Source organism: Euphorbia lathyris, chromosome 2 (genome assembly GCF_963576675.1).
Source record: "Euphorbia lathyris chromosome 2, ddEupLath1.1, whole genome shotgun sequence".
Classification (NCBI taxonomy): domain Eukaryota; kingdom Viridiplantae; phylum Streptophyta; class Magnoliopsida; order Malpighiales; family Euphorbiaceae; genus Euphorbia; species Euphorbia lathyris.
Window position 1 is genome coordinate 59,494,479 of NC_088911.1, and position 27,867 is coordinate 59,522,345.

At 37.4% G+C, this 27,867-nt stretch overlaps 2 protein-coding genes across 2 annotated transcripts; one reads left to right on the top strand and one right to left on the bottom strand.

Moving 5' to 3' along the window:
• Positions 1 to 1,459: 1,459 nt before the first annotated feature.
• LOC136218369 (protease Do-like 2, chloroplastic) lies at positions 1,460 to 16,656 on the top strand. The gene is made up of 21 exons (XM_066005202.1): positions 1,460 to 1,844; positions 1,937 to 2,116; positions 2,201 to 2,251; positions 2,773 to 2,846; positions 3,104 to 3,167; positions 3,390 to 3,434; positions 4,427 to 4,534; positions 5,247 to 5,324; positions 5,429 to 5,495; positions 5,674 to 5,732; positions 5,968 to 6,067; positions 6,762 to 6,841; positions 7,284 to 7,340; positions 14,101 to 14,204; positions 14,873 to 14,960; positions 15,047 to 15,132; positions 15,253 to 15,277; positions 15,376 to 15,447; positions 15,698 to 15,748; positions 15,837 to 15,897; positions 15,996 to 16,656. Exons 1-21 carry the CDS (start codon positions 1,647 to 1,649, stop codon positions 16,244 to 16,246), a joined length of 1,899 nt encoding a protein of 632 aa, XP_065861274.1. The 5' UTR covers positions 1,460 to 1,646; the 3' UTR covers positions 16,247 to 16,656.
• A 900-nt stretch (positions 16,657 to 17,556) lies between these two features.
• Positions 17,557 to 18,332, bottom strand: LOC136220504 (probable indole-3-pyruvate monooxygenase YUCCA10). Its single transcript, XM_066008326.1, has 3 exons — positions 18,205 to 18,332; positions 17,897 to 18,130; positions 17,557 to 17,829 (listed from the first exon to the last, which is right to left on the bottom strand). The coding sequence occupies exons 1-3, from the start codon at positions 18,265 to 18,267 to the stop codon at positions 17,557 to 17,559; spliced, it is 570 nt and encodes a 189-aa protein (XP_065864398.1). The 5' UTR covers positions 18,268 to 18,332.
• Positions 18,333 to 27,867: the final 9,535 nt, after the last annotated feature.

The following is a 27,867-nucleotide window of genomic DNA, read 5'->3' on the forward strand; positions in this document are numbered from 1 at the left end:
TCCGAAAGATATTCAAGTGGAGGCTAAAGAGTTTGTCCATGAAATACATCATGCGTTAGACGAATTCTGCTGGTCATAGTCTAGCTGCTTAGGCTCCTTTTCACTTTCTCATGTAAACCAGAATGGGGATGATATTAATGGTGAAATTTTAATGAAAATCATCAAGGAAAGTGCTGTGAGATGCTGTGCGGAAAAATGCCGTAGGAAAAAACTAATAAATGTTTAGTAGGTGCATGATAAAAAAATTTAAAATCAAGAAATAAAAAGTAAAAAAAATATGGTAATTTTTGAAAAAAAAAATCAATAACAATTTTTGTTGGATAAGTTGTCAAAAACTACTTTCTTAAAAACCTGACAACTTTCTTAAAAACCTATAAATTCTAGCTTTCCCAACTTTTAAGAAAAACAATTTTACATTTATTAGCACTGTTTTTAATTGGAAAAGCTAGTAAAATTCAGGTTTGGAAACCAAACGGAAAAGCATCTTCAATGAAGTATAATGAACCACTTATTATACTCATTCATTAAATCTCTCATATTGGAGTGAGTTTAATATATCGAGTACTTATCAACCATTCAATACATATTGAGTAGTTTATTAAGTTTTTGACTATTTTTATAATATATTTTTAATTTTTAAAATACTACTATAAAGTATAATTAATTGGCAGATCTCTTGTCATTGGTGAATCACTTATTATTGAGTGATTATAGAGTTTAATCATTAGCGTTAATAGTTTAATAAAATGAATTTTATTAGGTGAGTAATGAAATAATTAGGACAAAAGTAGGGGTTACATCTATTGAGAATAAAATGAGAGAAAACCGACAAAGGTGGTTTGACCATGTGAAACGTAGAGCGCTTGATGCGCCGGTTAGGAGGACCGAAGAGTGGCAAAAGGATGTAGTGGTGAGGGATAGAGGAAGACCTAAGCAAACTTGGAGGAGGGTGATCGAGAGTGGAGGGAGCGAATTTGTGTCACTGACACAACTTGATTTCACAGTTTTATATGATGGTTCATGTTAGCCGAGTCCGAATCATTTCCGGACTAAGGCTTTGTTGTTGTTGTTGTAGTCTAACAATGATGATGTGCCATATATATTGAGTAGTTGTATGTATGAACCATAGGAGATGCTCATGAAGCTCATTTATTAATTTAACATTATTGCGTAAAAGTAGATGCTATGTTCTTTTTCGTTGAAAAAACTGAACTAAATTAAATGCTATTAAATTGAACTATTAAAACTGAAATAATAATATAATTTTTTAAAAATAACAATAATTAAAATAAATTTTTTATAAAAATAATAATAGTTTTAATAATAATAATAAAAACAAAAAAATAATTATAATTATAATAAATAAGGATAAATAATTTGCGTCGTATAATACTATTAAACTAACTAAACACATTGACACAGGAATTAAGATACAAATAACAAGGCCTCATCGGGTCATGAACCAATTGGTGAAAAGCAGCGGAGAGGCGCCAAAAACGTATAACCTAATCCAATCCAAATTTTTTATACTGAAACTGAAACTCAAACTCAAGAAGCGGAGCAGGATAAGGAAACTACCAACTCACTGAAAGCAGCAAGCAGAAGCACCTGAAACTCCTTCCTAATTTAATAGTTTCTTCTGCAGCATGGCCATTGCTGCTGCTACTACTTGCTGCTTCTCCGTTCTCACTTCCACTGTTAAATTCCGCGGCTACGCTTCTTCCCAACGCCACCTCGCCACTTCCCATCGCTCCACTGGTTCCTTCACTTCTCATCTTCCCAATCATGACAATTTCTCTTCAACACGAGCTTCGTCGTCTTCTACTCCTAATCCCAACATACATGTAAACCCTAACCCTTTTCTTTAATTTGTTTCTGTTCCATTTTCTCTCTTTTCCTCTTATTGTTGTTTTCTTTTTATATCTGCAACATTTAGAGACAAAGTGCGTCACATAAGAAGGGACCGAGGAATTCAAAAGATGAGAGGTACGGGTCATATGCTGATAGAAATAATGGTAGAGAAGAAATGGGGAAACCTCAATCAGTAGCTTATAGGTCGTCTGGAACGTCGAGAAAAGAAACTAAGGAGTTTCAGCTTGATTTGAAGGAGGATATGGTTTGATCTTGACTACTCATTTTTCTGAGGAATTGCTCAGTAGCTCACTAATCATAATTTATAAGGCGCATTCTACTTTTTCAGGTTGAAACTGGAAGTCTTCAGGATACTGCTTTCCTAAATGCGGTTGTTAAGGTAAATTGGCAACTAATTTATTGTAGTACTGAGCTGGACCTATCGTGTCTTGCTTGGACTGCTTTATGTGTTTTCCAGCGTTGGGTTGGGTTAAACATACCATCGTTCTAAAACACCATCTTCTTGTAGATATGGGGATTCTGTAAATGTTATAGGCTAATCTAGTATAAAGCGTTAGTAGATCCTTGAGGATTCTTCACCCTTTTCTGGCATTGATGACTTTATGAAATGGAGATAGTTAAGTAGCTGGGATTATCCCATTGACATCGTTTTCAGTCAATGAACACACCACTTAAAGTTGATTCTGTAGTCTTATCCGATATGTTGTACGATGCATTGTGGATCATCAAAATATATAGTGTTTCTCTGCTGTTTCCATTAGAATTTCCCAGAAGCTGATATGCATGTGTACATTATTTTTTTCCTTTATTTTCCTCAGATTTACCTAGTCCATGCATGTTTTCTTTTAAATTTACTTTCTCTTTCCTGGGAAAATATCTTTGCTTCTTTCATTTGTTTAGGTTTATTGCACCCACACTGCACCGGATTATTCACTTCCTTGGCAAAGGCAAAGGCAATACACAAGTACTGGAAGGTGAATTTTATTTCTGCAGCTATTTAATAAATTTTGATAGTGTTGAATTTTCGTTATATATATATATATGTGTGTGTGTGTGTGTATCCCTCACTTGTAGTTATAGTGAAAGAAATTATTTTGTTGCTCTTGGCTCTGAGCAACAGTTGTGCTTGATTGATATTTAACACATGGTTCATTGCAATTTTTTTTTTTTTTTTTTTACTGCTGTTGAATTATAACCTGATTTAATTCATCTCTTTTAATTTCTTGTGCAGTGCTTTTATGATTGGTGACAGAAAACTTTTGACAAATGCACATTGTGTTGAATATGACACACAAGTAATCTACTGTTCTATGCCTTTTGCAAAAATAATTCATACAATTTGAGTATATTTTTTGCACCTTCTATCATCTGCAAATCTTTTATATACTGATTCATGATGGAAATGGAATAGTGTCTATTGGCTGTTCCCTAATGTCCCATTTCACTGAAGGACTCAAGTCAATATTTGTCTTTCAATCAATATCTGATGTGATTTGTGTTCCCAATTAACCTTACAGGTCAAAGTGAAGAGAAGGGGAGATGATACTAAATATGTTGCGAAGGTACTTTTATGCTATTTGTAACTTGCAGACCTTTGGGTTGTATTAAGGTGTGCCAAGCTCTACAATTATGATTATGATTAAACATCCTTTTTTCTCCTGTTGGTTTTCATCAAGGTATCCGATCATACAATATCTCATTCCTTAAAGTGAAAGAAAATAATTAAAATTGATGTGTTTGATAATGAGACTTAGTCTGAATTGATTTTTATAGTAATTTGGCAGAAACTGAAAATTAGTACGATTTCATGCATAATCTTTTTCTTTTAGAAACTTTTAATCTATTCTATAACTAGAATCAGGGTGTGGAGGTTATTAGATGTTGCTATGATTGCAGGGGTTATAGTATGTGGAAGACATACATTTGATGGTACTTATGCTTGAAGGATAAAATAATGATTTAGCTGTTAGTAATATATGATGCTCGATAAGGCTACCCTTAGATAAGATATTGGTGTATAATTAACGATTGTTCAATAATATTTTTGTTGAATGCTATCCTCTCTTTTCCTCTACTTTCCTTGCAAATGCACCGTTTCCGTTGTTTTCTTGCCATCCAAACTAGTTACAAGTTCTACTTGCATCATATGGTAATAGAGAATCAATCCTAGCAAAGGAAATGAAGACAAGTTTAGATTTATTGGCACATGGATTCAAAGTTGGTGAGGTGCCATGGCTAATTGATCTTGACAAAGTAGCAGTCCCACTTTCTCCTGATTCTCTGCTATGGTTTATACATCTATGAATTGCAATCAAACTTGATTGTGTAAACTTATAAAATTACATGTAACTGCTCTAAAGATACTATATGTTATAGATCTAGCCGATAATGGTTGTGCTTTAATATCCTAGAACTTCTTTTTTTCAGATAGCTTGTATAGAAGTTCAAATTTATTAATTAAGGGTAATGAATTATGAATTTATCCAAGTTCAAGATGCTTATCCTTATGGGATATGAATAAAGAGTAATCTTTTGTCAGCGATTTAAATTGCAGGTGTTGGCTAGAGGTGTTGATTGTGATATAGCTTTACTTTCTGTTGAGAATGAGGAATTTTGGGAGGGAGTTGAACCACTTCAACTTGGACACTTGCCCCATCTCCAGGTTTAGATTATTATACTTTTCTTATATTATTGGAGTTCAGTGTGTCAAATATTAATTATCCAGGTCATGATTTTTTATAATTGTAAAGGCAGAAAATTTCAGTCATCTAATTCTATAAATTTTGTGCTGCTAGTCTGCTACTAAAATAAATCCTAACATAAAATATATTGAGACTACACACTGCATTGATAAAGTTTGATTACTCAGACCAGCATCAAGTGCTTTGCTGTTGATTGAATTTCTCCCCTTTCACCAGAAGGAAATAGAACACCCTTTTTATTGCCATTATTGCAGAACTTTTTATTAGTAAATATACTTTGAGTTTATTGCTTAATCAAGTTCATGTCAAAATGAAAATTTTATAAAAGTATCCTTCCTCTGAGTCAGATCAACTTCAGTCATCTAATTCTATAAATTTTATACTGCTGAAATAAAACCAACATAAAATATAACAGAACTATAGACAGCATTGATTGTTTTATTACTTCAGAGCATCAAGTACCTCGGTGTTGATTGAATCCCCTTCTTGTTATTGCAGCACTTTTTATAAGTAAAAATACTCGTGTTTACTGCTCAAATCAAGTTTATGTCAAAATGCAAATAAGAGGAATCATCCTTACATTTAGATTGGATATTCATGTCTCTTTTGCTGTATATGTTATCTTTCTAAGGATCTTTTTGAGTACTCTTATACTTTGGCTTGCATGGGCAGGACGCAGTAACTGTTGTTGGATATCCCCTTGGAGGAGATACCATTTCAGTGACAAAGGGAGTTGTATCACGTATAGAGGTTTGACATTTCTGTATTTTTAGTTTGATATCCTTAGGATTTAGCAATGCCTTTGAGCTGCATGCTTATAGAAATTGATTGTATGATTTTCTTTACCATTTCAGGTTACATCATATGCTCATGGATCATCTGACTTGTTGGGTATTCAAATTGATGCAGCAATAAATCCTGGTCAGTAGATATTCTGTTTTCAACACATTAAACCTTACGTTAAGCATCCTAATATATATATTTCCATTTCTGAAATTGCTCATATTTCTCTGGAAAATTATGATAATTCTCTTACTAATCTTATTGAGGCATCATCATATCTTTGTAATAATCAGTGCTTATACTTGCTAGATTTTAGGTAATAGTGGTGGTCCTGCATTCAATGATCAAGGGGAGTGCATTGGAGTAGCATTTCAGGTATGTTGCAGCTAATCTATCAGTGTTTACTTTGATATTGTTTTTATATATAGTTTGACATGACGAATAAAGTGTCTCAAGTTCACACTTCCTGTTATGACTTGCATTATGCTTCTTGAAAAGTTTTTTTTTTTTTTAAAGTGGAACATCTTTTGTGGTTGAAATGCAATTTTTTTTGCTCTTTTACTTGCAATTTCCCTTTCCTTATTATCTTTTCACGAGACACTTCCTTTAGGTGTACAGATCTGATGACGCTGAGAATATTGGCTATGTGATTCCAACAACCGTTGTATCTCATTTTCTGAGCGACTATGAGAGGAATGGGAAATATACTGGTGAGTTCTCAAGTCTTATGTATATTTTGTTGAATTTTGCATATCTTTTATTTCTAATGTTGTATTATATAAACACAGTTTGTGTGAATTGACTGTTGAAAAGTACTTAGGTGCTTCTGAGGGACCAAGCACTTCTAAAAGCTTCTTCTTCTCATTTGCACGATTTCAGAGATAGAACTTCTTTGTCATGGTGGTTGCCATTTGTTGTCAATTGGCTTCTGTAATGATCCACCAAAGAAAGTTGTATGTCTTACATGATCTGTTACATCTCTCTGTATTAGGTCTCTCTATTTGCAAGTGTTAGTTTCTAGTTTAGCAAGATCAGTTCCAATTCTTTGGTAGAGATGATCTCTTCCTGCCTTATGCTTCTGGAATTTCTACAAGTCATAAACTTAAATAAACGAGGAATTTAATGATTAGCTATATTCTTATATATTCCTTTTGAATTTCTCTGCTGCATTCTAGATTACCTTTTGCTGCTATATGTCACTCAACTTATTTGCATTTTCTGGTTTCTTTTCCTTGAAAAATTTAATTTCAAGTCTCATAATGTCAACTGAGATGGGGGTATTCCAAAAACTATTTCCCTTCTCATAAGAACATCAAATAAATCCTGAAGGAATCAAAATACTTTTAAATAATATTTGATTTATTTAAATAGACCTTAGTCAATTATTTTTTATTTGCATTCCAGGCTTCCCTTGCCTTGGTGTGTTGCTGCAGAAGTTGGAGAATCCTGCATTGCGTGAGTGCTTAAAAGTACAGTCTAATGAGGTGTGTTTCTTTTTCTTTTTCAAATGTACATGTCGTGAAGGTTTATCTGCTTTGATCTTTGGCATTATCATGCATGTTGTGGAGTGTATGTTTAGTATTTCATAGTTGGCCCGCAAGTTATCTTTTAGCTTTCCTAGGAGCTTTTTGGTGTTTTTTCTTACTCCTTAAATTAGAGGTGGTTTGCATATTGAAAGTGAGGGATTGAGAAGAATTGACTGGGAGGCATGAATATGAGGTATGTCTGAGTGAATGAGAGTGTTTGCTATGAAGAGGCTGAGGACAAAAAGAGGTGGAAGGCTAATTGTGAAGTTGTGGTGAGGCTTATGAATTTATGTTTGAGAGAAGGTCATTCGTTGATATCTTGCTTAAGTCGGCAAATCCTTACTTCATTGCAACTTGAAAGCATGTATATGCTGAATAATTGCTGTCTGGCTTTCTGCAGGGTGTACTGGTACGGCGAGTAGAACCGACCTCTGATGCAAGTAAAGTCTTAAAAGAGGTAACCTGGATATTGTAGCCTCAAAATTTTGCTTTACTGAATTTGCAATTATAAAGGGATAGTGTCTCAGGAGTAAATTTAAATGGAAATAACTTGTGAATGGGGAAGGATGCACAAAACTAACCGAAAAAATGATTTCTGAAACTGAAACCGATGGACTATGATATGACTTTTTATTTAGAAAACCGATGGTTAACCGAAACTGAAAAATTAACTGAATGTGTATATATGCAACATTTATAACTAATATGAATATATGTAGAATTTTAATTATCTATATATAAATATATATGCATAAGGAGAAACAAATGGTTATAGATGTCAAATAATATATAAAAATTGAAGATGGCGATTTGGGGCAGAAAACTAGGGTTTGACTATTAACTCTGATTTTCTTCTCCAAGTCTTCCGATTCTGATTTTCAATGGAGTTCTTCAGTCATGCTGATCTTTTCGCAAGGCATAAACAAAAAGGAATGATCAGCTCAGCAGATCTGACGGTTCCAAGTTCTTCGATTTCAGCGGCGAAATCGACTCCTTCCTTCAAGGATGCGCTGCTCACACGAGAGCAACAAACAACGACAGTATCTCAAGGTGAACAACCACGAATCTTTGATGTAGGAGGATTTAAGGCTATTAAGATATCACAGGAGGTCTACAACAATCGTTTAAAGGTCTCTAAATTCGCGGTAATTGGGAGGCTGCCACTCTCAAAAGGAGATTCTCCATGGAAGCATCAGGAGCTTAAGCACAAATTAAATGCAATATGGGGACGTTCTTCGGATTGGAAGCTAATTTCTATTGGTAAGGGATTTTATACCATTATTATGCCAGATGAGGAAGCCTTGAAGGCAATTTGGAGTAGGGGTCCTCTTGCTCTCAAACCTGGTATTCTTCGACTACAACCCTGGATTCCTGGCTTTGATCCAACAAAACACAAATCCACAACTGCTCAACTCTGGGTTAGAATCTTTAACCTTCCTTGGGAATTTTGGGATAGGCAGATAATTGCTGATATTGCTCGAGTAATTGGCATCCCATTGCGTTTTGATAAAAACACAGTTGATGGTGAATTTGGGCATTTTGCTAGAATTTTAGTGGACGTTGATTTATCCAAACCTATTCAGCATACGCTTCGAATTGACACTGATTCTTTAATGGTCTGGGTCAATCTTGAATATGAAAATTTACCGGCCTTTTGCTCGGAATGCAATTCTGTGGGGCATATTACAGTTAACTGTAGGCGTAATTTGAAAAATAAACAGGGGTATGGGCATACAGAAACTAATAAGGTGGTGGAGGAAACACAAAATAAACATGTTTGGCAACGCAAACCAAACATGCCAGCAGCCCCGATAGATATGAAAGAAACAACTGCTCTAGAAGCTGCTACACAGGAGAATGGTGATGATATATCCTCAGCTTCACAGGATATTGAAGAAGATATCATTATGGAAACTTCCCCGGCGAATCATGTTGATCAGCAAATAGTGGTTTTTCAAACAAACATTGATAATGCAGGTGTGACTAACCCGCTGAACCAGGAACTTCCCACACCGCTAACTAGATCTTCGCCTTCAGATTGCAATACGCCTAATGAAACTGTGCTGGTGCATACAGAATCAATTAAACAGCATGTTTCCCCTGACTTAGAATCTCCGGCCAGGTCATGGGCGGATCAGTGTGAATCAGAAACAGAATGGCAAACAGTGTCTAATAAGAATAAGCGAAATAAAGGCAAGAAAAAACTGATTTCAGTACAGGAATTACTAACTTACAAGAGAGAAGTTCGTCCACCTACTCGATATCGATGAATGTCTTGTTCTGGAATTGCAGGGGGATTGGTAACTCGGAAACGCAGCGATGTTTGGAAAACTTTTGTATTCAGTATCGTCCAGACTTTGTTTGTTTGGCTGAACCAATGGTAGATTTCAATAGCATTCCCCAGAGATTCTGGCAGAGACTACAATTAGAGTTTATTGCCTCTAATACAGCCTCTTCATTGTGGGTTTTGATTCGGACTGGTTTTACTCAGGTCGATTCTGTGTGGAGTCATTCGCAACATGTTACTGTGTCTTTTCTGCTAAACTCAGTTGTGCAGAAGATTTCTTTTGTTTATGGCAGCGTCTCATATTTACAACGTCGTAGATTGTGGGATGATTTGGCTAGAGTCGCTATGGGAAATTCTGATTCTTGGCTAATGATTGGAGATTTTAATTCTGTTCGCGGCGCTCATGAAAAAACGGGCGCACCTCCTTCCAACATTGCTTGTGCAGATTTTACAACTTGTCTTGACAATTGTGGTATGTCCGATGTTGACACCCGGGGTTCCTTCTATACTTGGAGTAATGGTCGAAGGGGTAGTAATCGGGTGGATTGCAGACTCGATAGAGCAGCAGGTAATTTCCCTTTTTTTGATTTCTGGAATTCTGTTCATGGTGTCACTCTTCCTAGACACACATCGGATCATTCTCCGATTATCTTGTCTTGCACTATCGCTGATAGGGGTCGAGTCCGTTTTCGATTTCAATCTATGTGGGTGCTCAACTCTTCTCTGCGTTCTACAATTGAAGAGTTGTGGGCTCAACCGGTGCTCTCTTCGCACCCTATGTTCATCATGAGCTATAAACTGAAACGGCTAAAGGGAGTTCTCAAAACTTGGAATAGAGAGGTTTTTGGTCGTCTTTCGGTCAACATTGCGTCTGCATCTAGGGATCTTCAACATGTGCAAAATCAGATATCAGTGGAGGGATTTTCTGATGAACTTCATAACTCAGAATTACAAGCGCATGAGGTCCTTGAAACAGCATTAAAGCAAAATGAAATTTTTCTTAGGGAAAAAAGCAGGGTGAAATGGTTGGCTGCAGGGGACAGGAACTCACATTTCTTCCACCAACAGTTCGCTAGAAATAAATCTCGGCAAGGTATCAGACACTTGCAAATTGACGGGGAGGTAACCGCTGACTGCTCGGCTATACAGAGACATATTATAGACCATTTCAGCTCAGTTTTCACCTCTTCTGCCAATCCTAACAGGGATCTCACAAGCATTGCAGACATTATTCCATCTTGTGTGTCTGTTGAAGATAACATGACACTAACTGCCAAGCCAACTATTGAGGAGATTAGAGACACAATTTTTCATATGGATGCAGATAGCGCCCCTGGCCCTGATGGGTACACTGGTGTTTTTTTCAAATCATTTTGGAGTATAATTGGCCACGATTTTTGCAAGGCTATTCTGAACTTTTTCAGTCAGGGGACATTACCGACGGGTTGGAATTCGAGTCTAATGGTTCTTATTCCGAAAGTCACGGAAGCAATCTCTGTTGATCAGTACAGGCCAATTGTCCTCACCAATTTTTGTACCAAGGTAATCACTAAGATTCTGGCCTCTAGACTTGCCAATCTCTCTAGCAGAATTCTTTCTCAAAATCAATTCGGTTTTACAAAGGGTCGGAGAATATCAGATTGTATTATTGGAGCTTCGGAAGGGGTAAATATGCTTCAAAAGAAATGTTTCGGTGGGAACTTGGCAATCAAAATTGATATTCGTAAAGCATTTGACACTTTGGAATGGGATTTCATTATAGAGGTATTAAAGTGCTTTGGTTTTTGTCAACACTTTCAAGATTGGATTCGTTCTGTTTTTTCCACTGCTAGGTTATCTATTGCCATCAACGGCCAAGACCATGGCTATTTTGCATGCTCAAGAGGTGTTAGGCAAGGAGATCCGTTATCTCCCCTCTTATTTTGTTTGGCAGAAGACTTCTTTAGCCGATTATTGCAGTCAAGAGTTTCTTCCGGAGCTCTGACACCATGCTTGTATAGCGGTAATGTGAATTTTCCGACTCATTTTCTTTATGCGGATGATGTACTAATATTTCTTAAGGCTACCACACGAAACATCACTGAATTGAATAGCATCCTCGATCAATATGGCATGATATCTGGCTAGATGATCAACAAGCAAAAATCGGAATGTTTTGTCAACAGATACTGCTCGGCCCGGAGGGGGATTGAATTAAGTGGATTATTGGGAATGAAGTTAGGAGTGCTGCCTTTTACTTACCTAGGAGTGCCTTTATTCTCGGGTGCTTCTAAGAGGAAATGGCTACAGAATTTGGCAGATAGAATTTATGGTAAATTGGCGACTTGGAAAGGTGAATTGCTATCGATGGCCGCTAGACTCACTCTTATTAAAAGTGTCACAAGTAGCTCTTTGCTCCACTCTTTTTCAGTTTACCGATGGCCTCGCTCTTTACTGAAAAAACTCAACCGCGCTATGAAAAACTTCCTATGGACGGGGGATGTGAACAAGCGTAAACTGGTCACTGTAGCCTGGTCCCACTGTTGTTTACCGGCTAGGGAAGGAGGTTTGGGTATTCGAAACTTGATTCACCTGAATTCAACGATGTTGTCTCGACATAATTGGAACCTCATCTGTGGAAAAGACTTCATTTCGGTGTTAATTCAAAAACGTTTCTTATTCCCAAATGGTTGGCCGAGGAACTATACATTTAACTCTTCAATTTGGTCTTCACTAAAACACATACAGGGATATTCGAAAGCATGTGTATTGGGTGCTTGGAACTGAGTCAGACAGAAACTTTTGGGTGGATGAATGGATTTGGCCAACATTAGTAGATCAAATGGACATCCCGGAGCGGAACAGGCAATTACTCACTGATTGTATTCAGAGATATAGGGATCACACTGTTTGGATTGATCTACTTGTGGAGGGGGATACTGCAGCAGCAGTAAGTCGAGTTTCCATATCGCCTGCTGCGGACGATCTATGTTGTTGGACGCCGTCTCGTAACAGTCAATTCTCTGTTAAAAGCTCTTATGACACATTCAGATTGAAGGGCCAAACAAATAACTGGTACAGGTTTATATGGGGCGACTTTATTCCTCCATCGCGATCGCTCATTTGTTGGAAAGCGTTGCACGGTAAGTTAGCAACTGAGGATATGTTATGCCAACGCGGAATGATACTAGCGTCGAGATGTAGCCTATGCGGAACTGCTGTAGAGACACAGGATCATCTGCTGATACAGTGTATTTTTGCGCGCCAAATTTGGAAATCACTAGAGGAGGCTTTTTTAACTTACCTGGGCACACCGCAAACAGTTGCTCAATTATTTCAACGGGCTAATGATTTACATTTCAGTTCGCAGGTCAAGCCATTATGGCAAAGTGCACTGATTCATGCTATTTGGGTAATCTGGAAGGTAAGAAATAACTATATATTCAATGATGTATCGGTTGATATCTCATTCACTCTACGACTTATTTGGAAAGGAGTGTGGGATGCAGATTTTTTCAATCATGGGGTAACAGGCTTAGCCAGGGATACATAGATTTTGTTACGATTTGGCATTCAGGGAAGGGCTGCCCCTCCCTTATGTTGCCAGTTCGTAACTTGGGCATCTCCGCCACAGGGCTGGACAAAAGTAAATACCGACGGTTCCTCTTCAACTACTGCATCTGGCGCAGGGGGAATTTTTAGGAACTCGAGAGGGTTTCCGAGAGGTTGCTATGCACTGAAATTAGATGCATGTGATGCTCTTTTTGCTGAAATAAAAGCAGTCATATACGCAATTAAAATGGCAGCGAATCGACATTGGTTTCCACTTTGGATAGAGCCGGATTCGTTGGTAACAGTGAATCTGCTAAAGAGCCGCAGCAAAGAGGTTCCATGGCAGCTTATGGCTGATTGGCTTCATTGTTTAACTATAATTAATAACCAACTGGTGTGTGTATCTCACATTTTTAGAGAGGGTAACTCAGTTGCTGACTGTCTGGCACGTAAAGGGGCTAGTGATATGGGGGAACAGTGGTGGGACAGCTATCCACCGTTTTGTTCAGAATATGTTTTTAATGACTTCAATAGAACTTCATATAGGCGATATTGTTAAGTTTGGTTTTGGACCTGTTGTCCAATTTTTCATTTTTTCATTCTTTATTTTTGCAATTTGTAATTCTTTTCATTTCTTTTAATAAAATTTAGGGGTTTGGAGGTTGTGGGTAGGGGCTGATGCCAACCTAGTTGGGATGAGTCTTGCCTCTCAACCTTCTTGCTCTCTGCCTTTACTTAAAAAAAAAAAATATATATATATATATATATATATGCATATTTATATTAGTTTTTAAGCTCAAAATATTTTAAAATATTTGTATAATTTTTTTTCATTAAATTTGAATTTTAACATTTTAAATTAATATTTCTATAATTATATATTAATTTTAAAGTGAATAATTATAGTTTTATTTTTTCTCTATAAAAAGTCATTAATGGTTAACCGATATACAGTTAGCTGATTCTAATGGACATGGACTGATAAATTTTTCGATAATAGACTGGTTAACCGACCTTGTGCACTCTTAGGCACAGGCAATTAAAAGGAGCCACTGTCATGAAAAAACATCAGTACTATGATGTTCTGTACTTAAGGTTTGATACAAGCTGTACATAGCTACAAGTAACAACTATCCTTTGAGGGAAAATTTAATTTTAAATTAGAATTTTTTCCCTTCCGGTTTTATATGATGGTTCATGTTAGCCGACCCCGAATCATTTCGGGACTAAGGCTTTGTTGTTGTTGTTGTTGTTGTTGGTCTACTGGTATCATTTACCTTTGTGCAAAGACTTGGAGCCTTGTAGTTAATGGATATTCTCCACTTAAACAATACTACTTTCTTTCTTTTTTTCATTTCCTTTCTCTTTATTCAGCACTTTGTGGCCATTGTTTTTTCAGGGGGACGTGATTGTGAGCTTTGATGATGTTCATGTAGGATGTGAAGGAACTGTGCCATTCCGATCAAATGAGCGCATTGCTTTCCGTTACCTCATTAGCCAAAAGTAAAGAGCCCTACACTACTGCAAAATCATGCGAAATGCTGCCTTTTGTTTCTTATTTTCATGGTATTGTCTAAATGAGAAAATGATTTTTTAAAAAGCCTTTTAATGTAGCAAATCTTGTTTCTTTACATCCTATGTTGTCAGTGCACTTGTCCATAAGGTAGCTACTTTTTCAATCATCATATTGAGTCACACTTGCAGTTCTAGCTAAGCCATTCAATTTGTTTGCCATGCGTTGTAGGGGTTTTCCTGTTAGATTTTTTCCCCGATGCTAACTGATGAAAATCTGATTAAGCTATTATATCGCTATTGAAAAGGAGGTATGCTTGGTCTGTAGACCCTTGTTGGTTACACTCTGCCTTCATATTGTGGCTTTCTAAAATGCCATGAATACAATACAGTTAGCTTTATGATGAACATTAATTCATTGTTGCTGTTTCATTGTAGGCTTTCAGGTTCTTTTGTATGCAGTATATTTGAGTCCACATTCTTATTTTTTCTTTTCACATCTTTTAAACCCTTGATAACCATCTGAACCTGGTTTTGCATAAGCATACTGTACTAACATCTTTTAAACCCTTGATAACCATCTGAACCTGGTTTTGCATAAGCATACTGTACTAACTTTGATATTTAGGCTTTATATGGTTCGGTTTGCTGTTACACAGATTTGCTGGTGATGTGTCAGAGCTTGGCATTATCAGAGCAGGCTCATTCATGAAGGTTAAAGCAGCTTTAAATCCAAGAGTGCATTTGGTAAATACCAGTAGGGACTTGTCTTTTTACTCTATCCAAATTTTAGATGCATGCTAATTCTTAATTGTTTTATCCCTTGCTTCAAGGTTCCCTTCCATGTTGATGGAAATCAACCTTCTTATTTAATAATAGCTGGCTTGGTATTTACCCCACTCTCAGAACCTCTGATAGAGTACGCAATGTGCATAAACTTTTATCTAATATATCAGTTCTTGTTTTTAATACTATCCTAATGTTAATAATAATAATCTCTGTTTCGTTTTGTTTGGCCCTTCTTACTATCCAATGACAGTGAGGAGTGTGATGACTCTATTGGGGTAAGTACAAAAATCAGTGGACATCTCTAGTGAAATACATTAATTTCCAAATTGCTCATTTTTAAAATGTTGTATAATTGCATTTCCATTGTGCATAGTTGAAACTTCTAGCAAAAGCACGTTATTCTTTGGCAAGGTTCAAAGGGGAACAGATTGTTGTCCTGTCACAAGTAAGCTTTCTGCATGCCCATCCAACAATCTCTTGAATTTTCTTCTGCTTTTAATTTCACCGTGGATGCATTACCTTATCTTCATGTCCTTTGTTATGAAGTGAAGGTTTTTATTATTGATCAGCTTAAAAGAAATTTCTTATCCCACTTCATAGTTAATTGTTTCTTTACAACGAAGATGCTTGCTTTTCTGTTAAATTTTTATTTTTAATAGAACTTCACAATGTATTGGTTTTACACCTTTTTTTAGGTGTTAGCCAATGAAGCCAACATTGGATACGAGGATATGAGCAATCAGCAGGCATGTTATGTTCTGTATTTACTTTTCCTCTGCCAGTGGCTTCTGATGAATATATATATAGACATGCTGAAGGACTAAACTATTTCAGGTTTTGAAGTTCAACGGTATAGAAATAAAGAATATTCATCACCTAGCGCATCTTGTTGACTGTAAGTGTTGCATCATTCTTTTCTCTGTAGATATTGTATTTCTTTTCCTGGGTATTTTTGATAAGTTAGTTTGGATTGGATTGGATTGGATTGGTCAGCATGCAAGGACAGATATTTAGTATTCGAGTTTGAAGACAATTATCTAAGTGTGTTGGAGAGGGAAGCAGCTACTGCGGCTTCATCTGATATTCTCAGAGGTTACGGTATACCATCAGAAAGATCTCCTGATCTATTGGAAGCATATGTAGATCCATTAGGAGATAACAACCAAGCACCAGAACGAGATTCTTTAGGTGAGAGTCCAGTTTCAAACCTGGAAATTGGGCCTCATGGAATCCTCTGGGCCTGATTACCAAACCCGTCTCTCTAAAGTTAATCTCTGTACCATCTTTTCTTTTGGGAGCCAATGTGGGTGGCAGCTCAATTCACGGCGCATCACAGCTTCTGCAAAAATTTTTTTGGGGCCCCTTGCATTGCAGCAGCTGTCTTTTCTTCATTTTTACTCCTTCATCCTTTTTTCCCCATTTAAAATACTTTTTTTTTTTTAAATTTTGTTTGGTTGGATAGGTTTTCTAAATAGATTTTCAACCAAATTCACATCTATTATTTCGGCTAGGGATATCATAGTTGTGTACAAGAAAGAGAGCTGCACAAACCTTGAAAATTATACTTGGATGTAATGGTAACGAGTTCCAATAATTGGATGATACTATCCTTATGATTCAATTCAATACTAACAAATATAACATTAAACACTAAGCCACCTTGTTTCACTATTAGAAGGATGAGCTATAAATTTAGCCATATATTAGAGAAGAACTAATTTACTCTCTCTATATAAAACATTATAATCTTAATTTAAATGGTGTAAAAGATAGTGTTCTGAGATCCAACAAGGCTTCAATCTGCATATGTTCTATTAATGAAAAAAACCCATCTTTGGCTTGATGATAATTGGAAGTGCAGAGTTGGGTAAACATTAGACTTAAGGATGTATTGTTTTGTATATAAGTATAAATTTGCAACTTATTCCTACGAAGTACCAACCTTTATGTTTGTTTTGAGTTTTAAATTTGTAACTTAACAAGAAAGTACCAACTTGTAGGTACGGCTTTTGATGGTTAACACTAGTGATACTGGAATTTTATGTTATAAAAATATCATATATGTTTAAACTAAAATTAACTTTGCACTCATTTTATTATAAAGGTATGAGAGTAATTTTATTATAATTTTATCTTCATTTACCCTCAATTTAAATACAACAACATTATTAAACCTCCCCCCTTGTCATATGTTGGTTCTAAATACAATAATAGTAAATATTTACGCGTACCTCGTAATAACACTATTCCAATTGAGGTTTAGGTCTATTTTGGCTGACCAATAAAGCTGTGGATTTGGTAGTATAACTATGAAAAAAATATAAAAATGTAGCATAACATATTAATTTATGAGTATTCTAGAATGTTACCTACCCTATGTAATGTAACAAAAAGAAAATTGGTTTAGATGTCAAAGTCAGCTAGTAGTTGGAAGGGGATTTATTTATGTGTTATAGTTTGTTGTATAAAACGTGAAATAAGATAATACATAAGATGATGGGATTGGAATGATAATATTGATTAGAAAAAGAGTGGAAACATATAAAAATAAAGTCTAAAGGAGTGAATTGATGTGATTAGTTGTGTTAAGTGCGTCTGCATTAGCTCCATAGAAGCCTCTTCTAGAGAGTCCAATGCAATACAATCCATTCTTTCCCTTCCAATTGTTTGCAATTCCGTCTTCCTTGAGAAGGTAATCATCTCCTTTTAGCCATTTGTTTGTCGATCTTTTGAATCCAGTACAAAATATAATGGCCTCATAACAGTGCTTGTTTCCATTTTTAAATACCACTTCATTACCTCTTACACTTTCCACTTCTGGTAATACCTGTATTTTACTCATCATAAATTAATTAATGTATCCAACAATAAACATCTTAATCAAAAAAGAATACCTGAATCTGTCCGGATTTAATCTTATGATAGGTACCCACATCAATGATAGGGTATTTTCCATAAGCAACTTTGATGAAAAAGGGCCCTTGTTTAGCTCTTTCGATTCCATATTTACTCAGGTCTCCATACACTATCTTGCTAAGTAACACCATCAACCAGTCCACCATTCCTAATGGCAAATATTTCAACATCACCAATCCCATGTTCACCATTTCTCTTGATACAATGTGAACCTGCATCTCCATACATACAAACAAAATAAGATTAATAAATTGATTGTTTGTTTGACATGTTCGTACGTACTTACAGGGCTGCGGAAAACAATGGAAGTGTTAGCAGCATTGTTAGCAAGATCTAAAGCAATCTCCATCCCAGAATTACCAGACCCAACAACCAAAACATTCTTATCTTTAAAGCCTTTTCCATTCTTGAATTGTGTGGAGTGAATCACTTATCCTGGGAAAGAAGTCAATCCTTGAATATCTGGTATGAAAGGATCGGTGGTTTCTCCAGTAGCCACAATCAAAAACCTGGCGGAGAAATCCTCAACTTCACCTGAATTCATATTGATGGCCTTAACATTCCATTTCATGGCTTGTTCATCATAAGTTGCTAAGTCAACACATCTTCTATAGAGAGGAGAAATATTGAAATGAGAAACGTAGTGATCCAAGTATTGAATGAAAAGGGATTTGGGGATATAGGAAGGGAAAGGGAAGTGGGGTAGCTGGCAGAATTGTTTAGTAAGGTGAAGGTGAAGACGATCGTAGGAATATTTCTTCCAAAGAGAAGCAAAGCAATCCTCTCTTTCAAGAATAATGTGAGGGATAGAGTGAATTTTCAGAGAAGGGCCGGAAGGGCCTGCACCTACTATGATCGCAACTGCAACTGCACCTGAAGCTGAAGATGGATATTCCATTTCTTCTGTTCTGAGGGTTTTGTTTTGATGTGAATAGGAAGAGGTGGAATTTATATGATTTTGAGATAGCAAACGCATAATTGTCTCATCCAACAAAAAACGTGGTTGACTTCCGGATTAATTTAAATTAATTTGAAGCCACCACAACAGCAACCAAATATATAAATAAATAATTCTTCATTTCATTTCACAAGGAACAAATATTTCAGCTGTCTGTGCACGTTATATATGCAATCATTTTTACTTTCAAACACGAAAAATTTGAAAAACAGAATGTTTTATTTGGATGACTGAGAGGTTACGGGTTCGAGTCTTAGGAGCAGCCTCTTACTAAGATATTGGTAGGAGAAGGCTTGCCCCCAGTACATCCTTGTGGTGGAACACCTCCCCGGACCCCGCTTAAGTGGAGACGTAGGGCCGCCTTTTTATGGACGAAATTATTTAAATTACTTTGTTAGTCAATTTTTTTTATATAGTTTATCCAAATTTTTTAGTTCAAGAATATAAATTCAAGATTTAATATAAACAGCTTGAAACTCTTAATTAATCAAATCAATCTTATTTAATTTGTATTTTTTTATTCATTTGCTCACACGTACTATATATATATATATATTTCTTATAACCGGAAATTAAAGGTTTCCTTCGTAATCTTTCACATTAAAACATGATACAATACTTTTTTTCTTACTAAAATAAATAACAAATCCAATTTCAAAATAGTGAAGATTGATGATCACTTGGAAGCAAATACAAACACAAACAAAAACACAGTTGACTTGCACTTTATACAATAAAAAATACTACATACAGATATTAATTTTGTTTAGAGAATACTACACAAACAAAAAAAAAATATAAAACTAGTGTAATTTTATATATCTGAATACTCTATATGGTGCTGTAAGTTAACATGAGCAGCTTTTGGTTTATCTAGTGATTGTGAAGTACAAATGAAATGTATCATTAAATATAATAACTTTCTTACCGACATTCTATATTCTGATTTGTTTGCAATAATTGGTTCAGCTGTTATACTAAAATCTACTACTGATCTTTGTAACACCCCCGCGTCATGAAACCAAACAATTAATAAATTCATTAATGCCAAGTGGGTCAATGACAAACGGATCATCTAAACGAACCAAACACTAATAATTATTTCATCTCAGTCAAATCACTACATAAACACTAATCAAATTTATTACTCACACCAGTAAAGGTATCCAAAATCCTCTCCAATCTTTGAATATCAATTAAAAGGTCCACCACGAACCTTTTACCTTATTCCGAAGCCACGCAACTTATACTTCAGCACCAAATCACTTTGTTTGGATGACTAATTTTATCACCATTTTAGATAGAATTTTAGAGTATAGTTTTGTCTTTACTTTTTGAATTTTAATGGAGTTTTGAGTGATTTTAGCTAGTTGTGTACCTTAAACGGAGGAAATTGGCAGTTTTAGCAGGTAGCTCGCCCAAGTAGCTCGCCGAGCTACTATTTTAAGTCAACAAAGGAAGTACAGTAAAACCTCTATATAGGAATACTCTATATAAGAATAACCTCCAATTTGTTATAAAAAAATTCGGTCCCAACTTGGGCCGGTTATAAATAAGAATAACCTCCCAAATGTTAATTGTTATACATAATCCAAGTCCCACCTTTAGAAACTATACCTCTATATAGGAATAATTATGTAAATAATGTATATATGTATTAAGGATTTAAACAAAATTTATTAAAAAATTTAAAAATTATTGAGATTAAATATGAGTTGGCACACAAATTCCAACTTTAACTATAAATTCTTACCATTTTCCCATAAAACTCTTTTCTTTATGTATTGGAAACTAAACTCAAAACTCTTCCAATTCTTTAGGTATTGGAAATAAAACTCGTAGACTTGATATGCTAAACATTAAATTTATAAACTTTAAGTGTTGATTTTTTTTTTTGGGTACCAAACTCTATATAAGAATAACCTCCCAATTGTTATACAAATTGTCCGGTCCCAAACGTATTCCTATATAGAGGTTTTACTGTACAAAAGTCACAGAATACGTAAAATACAAGTAGCTCGGTGAGCTGCGCATAGTAGCTCAACGAGCTACGATAGAAATCAACATTTGACTCCAGTCGAAACTCTACTTGAAAGGGTTTGTTCTTATCCGACTTCTACAACTCTAATCCAACCAAAGGAAGGCTAGAAGATCTACTAAGACCACATGACAACCTAATCACTATAAATAGTAGCTTTTACAATCAATTAGTCAATTTTTAGTTAGATTAGTTCTTAGATTAATTTAGTCGTAACTTAGTTTTACTTTTTCATTCTCACATACTTTGATTTTTATTTCGTTTTACCTTAGTTTAGATTACTGCTTTCGTTCCATTATTGGTTTAGTTAAGCAAGCTTTGACATTGGGTTGTTTTCTCACCTCTTATTCTCAAGTTTAGTTCGTTTAATTCAAGTTTTCTCTTCATCTATATTCTTTCGTCTTTTATTCTTGAATTAATAAATCTAACTTGCTGAACATGAGTTCATTTTCAATCCATCCCATCATGCCTTTGTGTCTTGTTGAACATGAGTTTCTGATTCACTATTATGAACTCGCAATTGCCCTACCATAACCCATCTCCGTCTCCGAATTGGCATTGTTTGATCACTTGGTTGTGAACATGCATTTGATGACCTTTGAGATCTATCAATAATGGTACTTTGACTAGCTCCACCTTTCTCGAATCTACCTTCAGTTTTTTTTGAAAACTTTATAGGTAATCACGTTCATTGAGCTACATTTCTCTATAAGTCTTCATTTAACCTGGTATCCTTTTATAATCATCGTAAGAACGAAAGCATCTTTATGATGATACTACATATGATTATTGAGACAGAAATCGTTATTGAGTGATTCATACCTGATAACACTAGTGAAACTTCTGATCGGATCACGTCCCTGTGAGGAGCCGTTGGGATCGGCCGGGGACACTCCGATGCCAAAGTCAGTAACAAATATGGAGAATAAACTGAATGGACAAAGCTTAGCGAAGAGTAAGTACGAGTGAATGTACCTTGATAGCCTAGACGTGGGCTATTTATAGTAGATGGATTTGTAACTTCTAGGTAACTAGAGAGTCTCCATTAATGCTCATTTAATGGCGGTTACAAGTTACTCTTAACCTGGCGGGTTAAGACTATTAATGATTCATTTAATGATCATTATGGCCGAGTTGACGGTTAGCCGTTACTTAAGTAAATGGAGAGATTCGCCTTAGAGATCCGCCAGCGGATCTCTTAGAGCTAACCCAGGGGGATCCGCCAGGCGGCTTCCTATGCCACATGGCATACTTGAGGCGATTATCTCTTTTGGTCCTTGCGATAATATCCCGATGTTATCAGAAGCCCCCCCAAAATGCCTTTAAAGTCCTTTAGGGCTTTTAGACTTCTGCGCGCCGTCACACGTTTCCGCATTAATGAGTACTCTGTTCGAGGTTCTTTGATGGTTGACACGTGTAATCACACTGCCCTAGGAGCGTTTTAAAAAGCCGTCTTCCTTCTCCGGAGTTCTCTTTCTCCCTTGCTTTCCATTTTCTTCTGCTTTTCGGAGCTTTTTCTCAGAAACCTCAAGCTTCTGCGTTTCCATGTAAGTGTTCTTTATATCATTTTTTGAATGTTTAGAAGTTCATCTTCGTCTTCGGGGTCAACTTCAGAACTTTTTAATTTGCCATCTTCTCCTCGCATTGAAGTAGATTTTAGTTGGTCCTCGTCTTCGTCGGAGGATTCCCAATCTCTCGTCGGAGAAATTAATTCCGGTTAGCTGAGTTCAATAACTCGGCGCGGAGCCATTATCTGAAAATATCTTGTTCATCATCCTCTGGTATGTTGCTCCTGCGTTTTTCAATCCGAAGGGCATCACCTTGAAGCAATAAGTCGCCTGATGAGTTATGAATGATGTTTTGATTTCATCCGCCTTCTCCATGGGTATCTGGTGGTAACTGAATTTCACGTCGGTGAACGATAAAGCTTCAAATCCTGCAGTTCCATCTACCAATATATCAATGTTAGGTAGCGGATACATATCCTTCGGACAAGCTTTATTCAGATCCTTGAAGTCGACACACATTCTGTACGTTCCATTTGGCTTTTTGACTAGCACCACATTGGCTAGCCACTCCGGATAGGTGACTTCTCGAATTGCATCTGATTCCAGCAAATCCGCCACAGCTTTTTCAATCGCCTTCTGCCGCTCTGGAGCGTGTCCTCTCTTTTTCTGTCGCACTGGGGTTGCACCTTTGTCCACATTCAAACGATGGGTTGCTATATCTGGACTTATTCCTTTAAGCACTTCATTCGGAGCGGCGAATGCCGACTCGCATTGGATCAACACCTCGATAATGGCTTTCTTCGTTTCCTCGGGGAGTCCTGCCGCTATTCGTACATTCTTGTCATTTGAGATGGCGAATAGTTCTGTTTCTCCTAATGCTTCTGCCGGCAACTTCTCATCAACTTTATCCTCTTCACCTGGCTTTGGTTCAAGTGACAATGTATATGCTTGTTGAGATACAAGTTGATCACCTTCAACTATGACTCGCCCTTGGTGTGTTGGCAAATGTAATGTCAAGTGCTTCATTGAGATGAGCGATTCCGTTTCCGATAGGAACGGACGCCCCAGAATTATGTTGTAGGCCAACGGGAGATCAACAATTGCGAATTCTAGATCACCTCGCCATTTTAGATTCTTATCGCCCATTTCTGCTTCCAACACCACTTGTCCACTTGTTTGAGACGATTGACCTCCAAAACCAGTTACATCCATGAATGTATGTTCCACTCGTTCGTCATTAATTCCCAACTTGTTGAATGCAGTCCGAGTAATAACATTACAAGAACTGCCAGTATCAATAAGGACCCGCTTGACGTCCCATCCTTCTACAGCCATCGTAATCACCAAAGCATCCGTATGCGGCTCCGTGATTCGCGCAAATGAGTAATTGAGGGCATCCCCCCTATGCGTGTTGCTTTTTCGCTGTTCACGGCGAGCCCTTTTTGTTGGCGGCTCATAGATCCCGCCAGCTATCATGTTTATCACCCCTTTCTTCTGTTTCTTTTCGGGCCTTGCTTCTCCCTCATGCGGGAGCGTTGTTTTCTCATCAATCGTTTCTTTTCTTACGAATTGGCCTAGCTTGCCCCTCTCAATCAGCTTTTCTATTTCCTTCTTCAGTTCATAGCAATCGTTCGTGTCATGGCCGTTCAATCTGTGGAACCTGCAATATTTGTTAGGATATCGCCCCAAACTAGTTCGGCCTTTCGCCTCGGGGAACCGCACATCCTTCTTCAGGGGGCTCTTTTCGATCCAAAGTAACACCTCCTGGCGAGTCGTATTCAATGGTGTTTGATATCCTCCCCCTTGAAAGGAGCGATCGCCTCTGCGAACAAAATTACCCTTGGACTGGGTCTGGCGTCGATTGTCCGAAGTGGATCTAGCAGCATCTCTCTCTCTCTCCGGGTTTGAGCTCTATGTTCTCTGTTGACATCGTCCACTTCCATGAATTCCTTTGCTATCTTCATGAGTTCGGCCACTGTGCGCGGCTTGTTGCGGATGATTTCCTTCCGCATGCTCCAATCCGTGGTTCCATCCGCCATGATGTTGCGGATGCTCACGATATCCGGGTTCTGCAACCGCACCAGAATATCGTTGAATGCGACAACAAATTCCCTTAGGGAATTATAGTTCCTCTGTTTGATCTCCTTCAGCTGCCTATCCGTCACATCTGCCGCTTTACAGCCCACGAACTTGGCACAGAAATCACGACTGTATTGATTCCAGTTGTGAATAGATTCAGCAGGTAAAGACCGAAACTAATCAGATGCCGCTCCGCCCAAAGTGGTCGAGAATAATCTACAAATTATACTTTCACTCCCTCCCGCAACATCCATTAATTCTCTGTAGTTCCTGACATGAGCCTCAGGATCAGAATTAGGATCCCCATAGTATTTAGGTATCGCCGGGGCCTTTATCCTGTGATCTGGTATAAATTCTCGCAACGACGGAGCAAAAGGCGAATCACTCTGCACCTCTGCTCGCGCCCTAGGCGTGTACCCCATTCGCTCCATCATGTTCCGTAGTTGATCTTCCAACTCAAGATTGGGTATTCGCCGAACTTCTTCCATCCGCTGCTGGTGAACTCTAGGTGGCATCCACCCGCCAATTGATTTTGAGATTTGTTCTCGCCGTGGTTCTAGCCGTCGTCCGGTTATAGGGTCAAAGTTCCAGGTGTGCTCCTGCCCAAACGTATTCGCCCCAGACGCCATTAATTCTGAATGCCCGTTAACCAAGGGTTCCGTGTGTTGTAGTGGAAGTATTCCTGGCATTCCCGATGTCGGTTGGGATGTTTGCCAGGTCGGATGGATCGTCATACTAGGATCGTGGTACGAGTAGTTGCTTGGATGGCTGCGTGGGTTCATGCGACTACTCTGACCTATCTGGGTTAGCTCTCGAGATGGCTGCGGAAGCGCAGATATGACGGCAGTAGTCGATGGTTGTGTGGAGACAACAACAGGTTGTTGAGGAACAGCCGCCACGGCGGTATTATGATCGGCCATTGCGGTTAACAAACTAATCATTCGATCCCCCGCCGCTTGGCTCATATTTGAAGCCAAGACTTGTCCTGCCATTTGCACGAAATCGCTATTGGACATCTCCATTTCATTTTGCACTTGAACCTCCAATAAGGGACTCAATTGTCCCGAAGGGCTTGACGAGCTGGGCACCACAGGCTGCGTACTTGCAGGTTGCGAATTCGCAATCCGTGGACCCCTTGAGTTCATACTAATGGATCTGGTTGTAACGTCGGTCGTTCGTGATGGTTCTGACATGTTCTTTGTGTACCTTTAACCAAATGTTGGTAAAAAAGGTCCACCTTCATCGCACCAATGATAACTTGCTGGATCCGATTTGATGATCTCCGCCGTAGTTACCTGCAAAACAGAACCGAAGACAGGATCTCCGGGAAAACTCTCCGACGATCAAGTCAGTTTTTGTAGGAGGGTTGGCAAATTGACAATAGTATTGTGGGAAAAATGTGAATGTACCTTTCCCCCTTTGGCCTTAGGGCTTTTTATAAGTGTTCTTAAGTAACCGCCGAGGGCGGTTACCCCTTCCAGGCCATGTTCCGAGGGCGGTTACTCCTTTTTAGGAGATGCCCCCACTCGTGGCTTTCGTGGCAACAAACGTGGTATCGTTTGTCCTGAGTGGGAGTTTTAGTGCTCCATTTAGGAATTCGGGGCGGTTACTCACTTCACCCGCTTCCTCTATTCGGGTCCCATCCCATCTTAGACCATGGATCTAAGTATGGGCTGGGCCCGTGTAATGAATTCGGCCCGGTTTGGCTTCGCGGGTCATCAGACTCCTTACCAGATCAGGAAGTCCTAAACTGAAAAGGATTCAGAATGTAGACAGGTATAATCATAAGTTATGGTATCTTAACTATTATCTTATAATTATTGAATACTCTTCGATCGAATCCTTTCGTAAATCATTCACTGAGTATTAGCTCTACTCTTGAGAATGTTTAGCATGCAGTGCAGTGCAGTGGAGTGGCACAGCCAAAAATAAAAAAATAAAAGAATGTATAGAGTTGTGCTCTGATTTGGAAAAATAGAGTAGATTAATAAAAGTAAGGAATTTCACGGAGCAGAAGAAGATAAAAGGAAGAGGAAGCAAGCATCATGTGATATTGTGATATCATGTTTTGTCTCGTAGCTGAATTGCAGAGCTGTATTCATTATTCAATAATCAATTATATGTTGCCACCTAGCATTCGGTTTGTTTGAGTCCCCACACACCACTTCTTCTTCTACCTCTTTTTATTTTAACCCTTAATCATCAACCACTCACTCACACATATCATATCATTCTCTCTATCTGCACATTTATTGAAGTGTGTCATTAATGGCTTCCTTTTGTTCATTCTTGCCAACTTTCATGGTTTTCATGGCTTGTTTTTCATCCCTTGCTTTAACTTCTAAAATACATGTACACTACTTATCTACTATATCAGCAGCTCCATCTTTTATGCCTTATTCTCCTGCTTTATCACCAGACATTGAGCCTGTCTTCCCAACAGATGGAGCTGCTGTTCCTTCTCCTTCTGATTCATCATTTCCAACCATTCCTTCAACCCCAAGCCCTCCAAATCCAGATGTAATTGACTCTGCTGCTCCTTCTCCTACTTTCTCTATTTCTCCATCTGCCTCTTTGCCTCCTCCTTCTTCTTCTGCAACTCCTAATTTCCCTTTTTCTCTTGCCTTCATCATAGCTTTTTGCATTTTCCACTTTTCTGCTTCATTTCTGTATTGTTAGTCACTATTCCACTTGTTTCTTCTTTTTTATTTATTTTATTTATTTTTTATTGTATAATTGATATGCTATATATAATAGTGCCATGTTAGATGGATTGAGAATGAATCTGTGGCCGGCATTGTTTCCAGTTTCTGATAAATAATACTCTCAATTTCATGTATTTTCAGTGTCCTTTTCTATTTTATTCAAAACTACACTGGATAAAAAGCTCTAACTTTACTGTTTAACTATTCTTCTTTCTTCATTTTTCTGAAATAGTTTATGCATCTATCTCTTGCTTCCACTAAATTACAATGCTTGCTTCTTCACCACATAACAAATAGCAGATATAAAATCTCATTCCTGTCTCAACCCCTTTCATACAGGATACACGACACCTGCAAAACCCATTAGAATCACCTGCAAAACCCATTAGAATCGAATAGTTACGGGGACCTGCAAAACCCATACTAATCATCATCCCTAATTTTGTTTCTAACACAATAAAAATATAAAAAATCTCATTAAATTACATGAATATTATATACCAAAATCTTACACCACATTAACTTTTATACAAGGTTTGAATAGCCCCATTAAAATCGAATAGTAACTAATGCTTACAAAACTTGTACCGTTGTCATCACTAATTATGCCTAACACAATAAAAAAAAGGACGGCCCGCTCGCACGCCTAACACAATAAAGA

Excerpts from the sequence above, each read along its gene's own strand:
- LOC136220504 (XM_066008326.1), bottom strand. The coding sequence starts at position 18,267 with ATGGAGATTGCTTTAGATCTTGCTAACAATGCTGCTAACACTTCCATT. Across the intron at positions 18,131-18,204 it reads CCATTGTTTTCCGCAGCCCT|GTTCACATTGTATCAAGAGA; the intron begins GTAAGTACGTAC and ends ATGGAGATGCAG. Across the intron at positions 17,830-17,896 it reads TTAAATCCGGACAGATTCAG|GTATTACCAGAAGTGGAAAG; the intron begins GTATTCTTTTTT and ends AGTAAAATACAG.
- LOC136218369 (XM_066005202.1), top strand. The coding sequence starts at position 1,647 with ATGGCCATTGCTGCTGCTACTACTTGCTGCTTCTCCGTTCTCACTTCC. Across the intron at positions 2,117-2,200 it reads TTGATTTGAAGGAGGATATG|GTTGAAACTGGAAGTCTTCA; the intron begins GTTTGATCTTGA and ends CTACTTTTTCAG. Across the intron at positions 15,898-15,995 it reads CCTAGCGCATCTTGTTGACT|CATGCAAGGACAGATATTTA; the intron begins GTAAGTGTTGCA and ends TGGATTGGTCAG.